Below are 9,600 nucleotides of genomic sequence, written 5' to 3'. Positions count from 1 at the left end.
CAAACACTGTGAAAGCATTTCTGTGTGAATGTGTCTATTTGTGTGTTTTAGGAACACCACAGTAAAAACGAAAGTGTTTCTGTGACATGATGATAGCTCAGACATGATAGACATGATATTGAGGAAGTGTGGGATGGGAGAGAGTGAAGGCACAAGTAAGAGATACATAATTATGGTGCTACAGTACATAGTTAAATTAACGCAGGATTTCCCCAATTTTCCCTGTGTATTTATATCAAGCTGATTTGACTAGTTTCTGAGAAGTCCATTGATCTTCAATCATGTCTCCTCAATCTATCCCTCTTCCTCTATACTAACGGGAAACACAGTTATGCAGCCATAATGAATAATTAACATCTAAGTGTCTCCAACCGCCCCCAGTCCAAAAACACCTGACCTTTGGAGCCTGATTTGCTAAGGCTGTATGTCAATTATCCTCCTCTCTCAAAATACCAAATACAGTAAATGGTGCATTTCTCCAAAGTGCTTTATAATGTGCATTACAGGGATGGGACGATAATCATTATTATCTTTATCGTGATATAAAAACGCTCACATTAATCGTACCGCGGAGATTGTCCTCCATCATACACTAGGATGAATTAGCTTTTGTTGAGCTGCACATTCAGTACAACTTCCAAAAATAGCTGATCTACAAGCTCACAACGTGTTGCAACACAACGCGTTGTGAGCTAGTAGATCGGCTATTTTTGGCGAACGTTCGCCACATTCACCAATTCACACACCAACGGTGGAGGAAACCATGCAAAGAACAACCTGCTTGTTCATAGCCGTTAGGGGTTAAGAGTCTTGCTCAAGGACACTTCTACACTGTAAATTCCTCGCAGTGTTAATTTAACTCTGAGACCGTACAAATGGAACCAAAAGGACCCCGTAAGGCTCCATTCTGCTCCATTTGTACTCTTTTAGAGTTACAGACCCCCTGTCAGGGATCCATTTGGACCCCTGGTGGTCCCTGGACCTGACGTTGAGAAACAGAGCTGTACAGAAACAGAGCTGTAGAAACTGTTTGAATCATGGTTCATATTCAAACAGTCTACTAGCAGCCAAAGTGGGACTATGCAGGTGCTGTCACATGCTTCTTAACACCAAACTGGGACTCTCCAACAAATATTAGGGCGCCAGGGTGACCAAGAGTGACTGTACAAATTGTGAAATGTCACATTTTCATCTGCACCCAAATATAACCATGCTGACATTCCATGTACCCTGGATATTCAGGACAGGAGTTCTGTTACTTTCTCCCTAACCCTATCACCATTACACAGTATGGAAACGTATATGAGACCCATAGATAATATCACATTGCTATTGCGTTGCGTCTCTATTGCATAAGAAGAGGGGGATGAGGTGTCTCTTTATAATGTGGAACACCTGCTGTGGGTGTATTTAACAAAGGGGAGGGTGATAATTAATGGTTCTCTGTGAAGGCAGTGTGAGGCCATTTGTAAAGTTAAGTCCCGTTCCACCTTTATGGTTCTATTTTGTTGTAACCAAATTACACGTAGCCTACTGTAGGGCATAAGTAGTTAGTAGAGGGCCTGTTTACTAATGAGTGACCTTGGCTCTTCATCAGATCAAAACAACAGCCAGGCAAAGACCATATCACAAGGGAAGTAGGGGTGGAACATTTACTGCAGCAAAACATTAATGCAAACATTGCACGAGGAAGCATAAAATAGGGCTTAAGTGGTTAATCCGACAAATCAATGTAGTTGATTATAAAAAATATATTTTTTCAGCATCAATTTATCAACGTATATCAATTATACGATTAATTGAAAAAGTAATCAATAGAATAATGGCTAAGAAGATAATGGATAGTTGCAGCCCTAAAGAGAAGCAACAAGTGAAGCTTAGTCCATTTTGTTGTTTAACAGCACTGTCTTTAATGATCCAACTGCTTTTAGTGATCCCACAGTAGCTATCATGGACGTCTCTTCTACAGGAACCATTGTTGGTAAAGGACAACCTTTTAAGTTGACTACAGTCATGGTGTTAGTATGGTTGAGTTGTGGCCACTCAAAGGTTTGTGAATAAGCATTTATACTGAGAAAGTGCTCTAACAGCCATTGTGAATACAGCTATTGAATACTGTAAGAGTGTACGTACTGTATGTGCGTGTGTGTGTGTGCAAATGCACGCCTGTGTGCGGGTGTGTGTGGTGGTGCACATGTGTGTGTTAAGTGCAGCTAGCAAGCTACCATTATGCCCACAGGAACAACAGCTGGCCCAACATTCAGTGGAAAGCAGCTGCGTGTGTGTGTGTGTGTGTGTGTGTGTGTGTGTGTGTGTGTGTGTGTGTGTGTGTGTGTGTGTGTGTGTGTGTGTGTGTGTGTGTGTGTGTGTGTGTGTGTGTGTGTGTGTGTGTGTGTGCGTGTGCGTGTGCGGGTGTGGGTGTGTGTCAGTGCCTATTCAGAAGTAATGTAATGAAGGCCAGGAGTCCATTAGGAGTCCCTTCCTGCCAAATCCCATCACACTCCACCCAACAGAGGAAGAGGAACGTATGGAGATGGTTGGTGGTAACAAACAGACAGACAGACAGACAGACAGACAGACAGACAGACAGACAGACAGACAGACAGACAGAAAGAGAGACGTAAATGTCAAAGCTACAATGAAACCTTAACTCCTGTTACATCAGGGTCTTAGGGTGGGGGTGAGGGGGAAGGAGGTGAATAAGGAGGGTGTGTGTGTGTGTGTGTGTGTGTGTGTGTGTGTGTGTGTGTGTGTGTGTGTGTGTGTGTGTGTGTGTGTGTGTGTGTGTGTGTGTGTGTGTGTGTGTTTGTGTACTTGTGAGGGCCAGCTGTTCCCACAAGTACACTATCATTTGAGAAATAGACATTGTGAGGAAAATTTTCCTGGTCCTCACAACATAAATGGATGTTTTAATGTTTAACGACATGTCATGAACCCTAGCATTCCTAATATGGGGTGAACATGTTTAAAGTGTTGATGTCCTCACAAGTACATATGTATAGAGCACCGAAGTCCTGACGTCACTGCCGCTAGAGGGCGCTATCCCCCTGGGTCGCGCCGTTATGTTTTGTGTTGAAATCCCCATAGGGGAATCTTAGATCATGTCATATAAGAACTGTGTTCGAAAAATAAACACACCACCCCAGTGATTTTACTCATATGGATATGAAGCATCGACTGAAGGCGGAAATGTACAAATTTACCCAAAGAGTAACACAATAAACACTAGAAACGAGTCAAACGACCCAAAGACTACATTTCCCATGAACGCGGCTGCTGTAGGGACAGTGATTTCAGACCCCAGAAGTGTAGTTTTTAAGACTCTTAAGGCAGAATTGATTACATTTTCTCTATAAACAGGCTGTATCAAATATGAATGAATATCAAAAACGATGCAGAGCCACCCCACTGACAGAAACCCCTGGATGATTTGTTTATTTTTGGAACACAGTTCTTATATGACGTGATCTAAGATTCCCCTATGGGGATTTCAACACAAAAAATAACGCCTCGACCCGTCACTGCCTCTAGACGTCAGACTTCGGTGCTCTATAGCAATACAAACGTGTGTGTGGGAGAGGCTTAGGAGGCAAGTGGAGCAGGAAACCTATTCGACAACCTACTGTATAAGACTCCTACAGTATAAGACTCCTAACTGTATATGGTGTCAGACAGAGAGTGATAGAAGGCCTGGAGGAGGAATGATGGATGACGAGTTGAAAAGGGGAAGGAGGGAAGGAGACACCTAAGTAGGACGAGGATGTAGTGCAGCTGTAAAATGCTACACAGTAAAATCCTCCGTTTCATTTATCTCAGAAGAGTGTATAAATGGAACCAAAATGACCCGTAAATCACTAAGGATTTTACTGCGTAGGAGGCAGTACGGCAAAGCTTGGATAAGAATATCCCAACCACAACTTTTGAAGAACCGGGTCACTTTTGGGTCATGTCAAGTCCATGGTCATGCAGGGTAGTTTGAATATGACAATACGTACTATTCAGCCATAAGACCGTTTTTAGCGGTGCCAACCGCTCTACACTTGACTTTGTCCGTTTGTCCGTCCGTCCGTATGAGCCTGACGGCAAAGAAGAAACACACACAAACACACGCACGCACACAAACACACGCACGCACACACACACACACACACACACACACACACACACACACACACACACACACGGCCTTGGACATTGCCTATGCCATCTCTCCTCTCTTTGGCCACACGTGCCACTGCTTATCAAAGAGGGGTCCAGGGACCCCCAATGATGTTATGTCCGTCCGCCCGTTTAGAGCACGGGATTTCAAACAGCTATAACTCCAGTTCGCAGCATGCCACCAAGTCCTAATTTGATATGTGGACTTAGACCACCAATAGGGACGAGCATGAATTGCTGAAGTTATCAAAGCAGGCTCCAGGGACCCCCCCCGTAAGTTATGTCCGCCCGCCCGTTTGAGCACGGGATGTCCGTGGAAGCACGGGATGAGCACGGGATTTTAAACAGCTATAACTCCAGTTTGCAGCATGCCACCAAGTCCACATTTGGTATGTGGACTTAGACCACCAATAGGGACCAGCGTGAATTGCTGAAGCCCCGCCCCCTCTGTCTTCCCATTGGCTGGCCTTCAAACAGCCATAACTCAAGTTCGCAGCATGCTATGGAGTACAAATTTTGTACATGGACTAAAGCCAGCAATAGGGACTAACTGTCATTACTTAAGCCCCGCCACCTCTGTCTGCCCATTGGCTGGCCTTTAAACAGCCATCATTCCAGTTTGCAGCATGCTACCAAGTACAAATTTGGTAAGTGGACTCAGACCACCAATAGGGACGAACTGAAATGAGTTAAGGCCCGCCCCAAAGGCACCGCTTCCTTCACACAGGGTGTGCTTTTTTAAAATACATTCCACATATATCAACACTATATCAACATAATAATGTAAAACATGACCCTAATCAAAAAATCCAAAACGCATATCTCATAGTTATCATTATCTAATATTAGAAAGAATTTGACTCCAGATTATAGTTTTCAATTCAACGCCTAAGTCACAGATATGGATTGAACCTAAGACACTGATCATATCAAAATTAACTGACTATATCAGCCTGTGGGAAACATGGATGATACAGACAGAGGTGTGTGAGGTGAGGTCACAGTCTATAGCAACCTCTGAACAGATCAGATAGATGAGAGAACACCGTGACTTATCACCAGCTCCAAGGAGCATGACAAATGGCCACTGACTGACACAAGCAAGCCGGCAATGTGCCGTGACATGGGGCATAGCCATTCCACTGGGAAACAGACACCTTTGTAATTGCTAAAGGCTAATTTCATTTAGTATGAACAACTTTTTTCTGTTGAAAATACATTTCTGTCATTCGACAAACTAGAGCCTTAAGTCTAGTGCCCTTGTTCTACAAAGAAGAGACAAAAGTTCTATACAGTATAATAAGATAGACATGAACTTTTTCTATTCAAAAATAACCTGATAATGCACAGTAAAATCCTCAGTGTTGATTAACTTGACCCACATGGATCATTTTGATTCATATTATGTAGGGACATTGACCTAAACGCATAGGATCACATAGGGTCAGGTCATGAGACATGACACGGCAGTATGACTGAAGCTGATCTCTGCCTATTCTAAGATGCCTATTCTAAGATACAGTATGCAATGCATACATATTGCAGTGCAAGATGGCAGGTTTGCTTGAGGTCAAGTAAAACTGGCATGGTTATCTCTGCAAGGCCGCCAGGCCAGGAGGTGGAGATTATGTTTCCGCCCCTCTGTGTGTCTGTGCGCAGGTTGACCAATCGATCTGAAACTGCACATGGGCACTGACAATTGGCATATGCAGGGACTGACAAAGCAGATTTTTCACTTTCCCCAAATTTAAACTGTTTATTAGCATTTTTCCACGGATTATGGGATTTTGTCGCAGTCACAGTCCTATGTCTGCACGCACTTGGGGTGTGAGCATACCCGGGTATGTACTAGTTAGTTAGTAGTAGTATACTGTATTACAAAACTATTTGTATTGTATATCCACGGAAATCATCGCAGGAATCATGGATATGGGTTGGTCTTTTTACAAGGCAACTAAATAAGATCAAAGAGTTAGAAGTTTAGTGGAAATGTATGGCCCTTCCTGTTGGATGAGGCCAAGGTTAGGTCAAATACTGTATGTTGTGGAAGCACCTTTGCTCTCATACTTTCAATATCCATGACATTGAACACAGATACACTAATACACACAAGCCCACTGTATAACCATTGTTTCTGTGTACTGAAACAAACATAAAAAGACCCTCACCAAGATATGAATTGATCAAAATTCCCTACATAGAAAAGGTGCTCACTAAATCAGTAACAAACACAAACACACAACTGCTTTGGGAGAGTTGCACTTGGTAATTCAACACAGATTACTGTAAAAGTCTTAACCTTATTTCAGAGTAGCCATGAAGGATCATGGCTCCACCCAAAATGACAAAGAGAGTGTGTGTGTGTGTGTGTGTGTGTGTGTGTGTGTGTGTGTGTGTGTGTGTGTGTGTGTGTGTGTGTGTGTGTGTGTGTGTGTGTGTGCGCGCGCGTGTATTTGCGTGTGTACGTGCGTGCGTGTATGCATGTGTAGCTCTGCAGTCCATTACTGGAATCTAATTAGCTTGAGAGAGTGCATGTAGACAGGAAACAACCGTAGACCATCCCAAAGGTTCTCTTTCACTGCTTACAGGGACAACCAGCTCTCAAAAGCAACACATGTAACGTGTTACCTACACACCATGTAGGCTACACACTATTAAGCAGCTTATACATTAAAAATGCATGCAATATAACGCAGTCATGAAAACAAAGTCTTAATCTCTGGTAAACATGCATTATGAATTGATAGGGGAACCCAATAGGTAGGTATTCAAAGCTTTTGAATAACCACCACAATACTGTCCCATTATTTCTATTAATCAGTAAATACTACATGTGTAACATCAATAGACTACTGTACTGCTTAAATGTAAATGTGCTTATTGTTTGTGTTGATGGAGGACATGGAGAGGATAGATCTGAATGATGTCAGGTATAATCATATACTCACTGCACAATAATTTACAAGCAAACAGTAATAGCCAAGCAGGATAAAAGTCAACATGTACATAACATCATGCCTCCCTCCCTAAACCTCTTACATACAGTACAAAACACTCGGGAGTAACATGTTGCTCACACACGCATTAACATGCATGAGTCACATACATACAGTACACATGTCTGTGTGTATATGCACGTGCTTGTTTTCATGTGTGTGCTGCATGGGTGATGGTATAGGTCTGTGTGTATGTGTGTGTGTGTGTGTGTGTGTGTGTGTGTGTGTGTGTGTGTGTGTGTGTGTGTGTGTGTGTGTGTGTGTGTGTGTGTGTGTGTTTTTGATTTCACAAAATAAGGAGATGACCGTTTCCCTTTTCATGTAGAACATGCAACATCCAGCCACTGCCAGTTAAGATACAAATAGAACTTTGCTCATGGCAAGTATAGCCTATAATGCTATCTAACAGAAGGTATACATCAGAACTTTACATTACGTAGTCTACACAGGTCTGTCTAATAAGGTGCAAACATGCCATCCCTTACTGCAGCCTACAAACGAGGCTACAGCCTACAATGAGCTTGTCAGACAGTCTAGGCCTGGTGTTTATTTTGACGGCAAGAATCATTTCCAAACTGATTTTGAACTATACTGGCAGCCGCATAATAATACATGAATCATTTATTGTCCTAGACTGCCATTGCGTTGATCTTAAGTCTCAATCTGTTAATGAAATATGAAGCGCTTAAACTGCCCAAAAGCTCTGTCCGCTGCTGCTTCTATTTTGCAGGGCATCCTATCATGTGGTAACCAGGACAACGCCTCTTATGAGGACAGTGAGAGGGTGCGCAGCATCCATCGGCAGGTGTTTGGGCCACTCGTTCCACGGCTGACTGGTCCTGTCCAATGCAGACAGCAGAGTTGGGCCATAGTCTACACCAATGTTTCCCAAACAGTGGGTCGGAACCCATTTGTGTTCTTTTCTTTTTTTTTATTTCCTACATTTAGTTTTTAATTATTGAAGAAGATTTTTTCAGCGAAAAAATTGGAAACAAATTCAGACATTTTCCACAAATAATTTCATATATAAATACCAAGAATCTAAGAAATTTGATAAATTCGAAAACAAATATTTAATAAGTAGTGAAAATAGCCGTGAAAATGCTCGTAGATCTGCTATTTTCACTAGTTTGGGTCCCGGGCAAATGTCTAATTCCTCTTTTGGGTCTCGAGCTAAACAGTTTAGGAACCACTGGTCTCTACACACAACAAACAGTGCACAATCACCCACCTGCCGTATGCGGCTCTGGTGCAGCGGCGGCGGGACACCTCCTTCAGGGGATGTGTTGTTGGAAGAGGCCATCTTCACGTCTCGGTCAGAGGAGCCGCCGCCCCTGCTGAGACTGTCTTCGGGGCTCCTTGACATCCTGTCGCGGAGGAGGAGGATGAGGCGACGACGTACGCTGGTCTTTGGAGGGTCGTCTTGCCCTGACGAGATGGGCTTCTCTCTGGGCCTCGCAATCAACAAGGCTCTGGAACACCCGGGATCATTCTACAGCGTCAGCGGCGCTCTGTAGGCTATTTATGCTAAACGGTGATTCTCCCCCCCAAAAAAAGCAAAACAAATGCAACGAAGGGATGCTGTCTGTCTCCAGTGTGGGAGCGCGCGACTCGGTGCGGATCTCCCCTGAACCTCCGCAGGATCAAGTGCGCTCCTCCTGTTTTCTGTTTTGCTCCCCTCCCACCTTGAAGCTCTGCAGCACTAGTACTAGTCTGGGCTCTGCTGTTCCGAGGTTGGATAAATGCCTATAGGCTGCAGTGTTGTTGACAGCGAAGTTATGCGTGATAGGATCAAACCAAGATAGGACTAAACCAAGACAATATATATTTTAAGGCCTAGTCAGTGACGCACACATTTTGGATTGGGTATTGTCCCCCCCACTGGGTAATAATAATAATACGGATAGCCTACAGTAGATTACACACTTCAGTGTAGAGGATTATGCTGACGAAGATGAGTAGCCTACCACTGAAATGAAAACATAACTGCTTCAATCTGATGGCTTCTGCACCAAAATCGAATAGTCCACTGGTAATTTTGGAGCATGTCATTATTTATTATAATGCCCCAACTTTCCTCCAGAATAATTGTGAAATCCGTTCAAGAAAAAGAGAGAAAAAAGCCCTTTCTTTCATGCAAATAAATGTTTCAAGATCCCCTTTTCATGAGTCTTTCGCCCCCTCTTGCCGATTCCCCCCATCATCCCATGTGTATAGTCCCTGTTGGTCTGGGGAGGGTGTTGATAACCTTGTCTCCTTACCTAACCCGAACGCATTAAATTACCAGCTGCTTGTTTTCACCTAACAGTTTGGAGTTTCACAGGGAGGGTGTCACACATGCAGAGGAATACGCCATCCCTCCCACCTCCACTCTCTGTTAAACAGGCAGCATGACCAACCTGTAGGAGTCACTAGTGCAGTGACTGAGAATGTCCTCCCCTGACAC

The 9,600-nt window shown here is 43.5% G+C and overlaps 1 protein-coding gene across 1 annotated transcript in view; it reads right to left on the bottom strand.

Moving 5' to 3' along the window:
- Positions 1-8,520, bottom strand: part of ank2a (ankyrin 2a, neuronal) — a gene marked incomplete at its 5' end in the record, with an annotated part of 138,413 nt that extends 129,893 nt beyond the window's left edge. The window contains one exon of the mRNA XM_084044841.1: positions 8,386-8,520. Coding sequence (XP_083900967.1) covers positions 8,386-8,520 — 135 coding nt within the window. The remainder of the gene's footprint in view (positions 1-8,385) is intronic.
- Positions 8,521-9,600: the final 1,080 nt, after the last annotated feature.

The sequence above is a fragment of the Gymnoscopelus microlampas genome, assembly GCF_963454915.1.
Source record: "Gymnoscopelus microlampas genome assembly, chromosome: 2".
NCBI lineage: Eukaryota > Metazoa > Chordata > Actinopteri > Myctophiformes > Myctophidae > Gymnoscopelus > Gymnoscopelus microlampas.
Note: the sequence above shows the minus strand (reverse complement) of the source record. Positions and strands in the feature narration are given on the sequence as shown.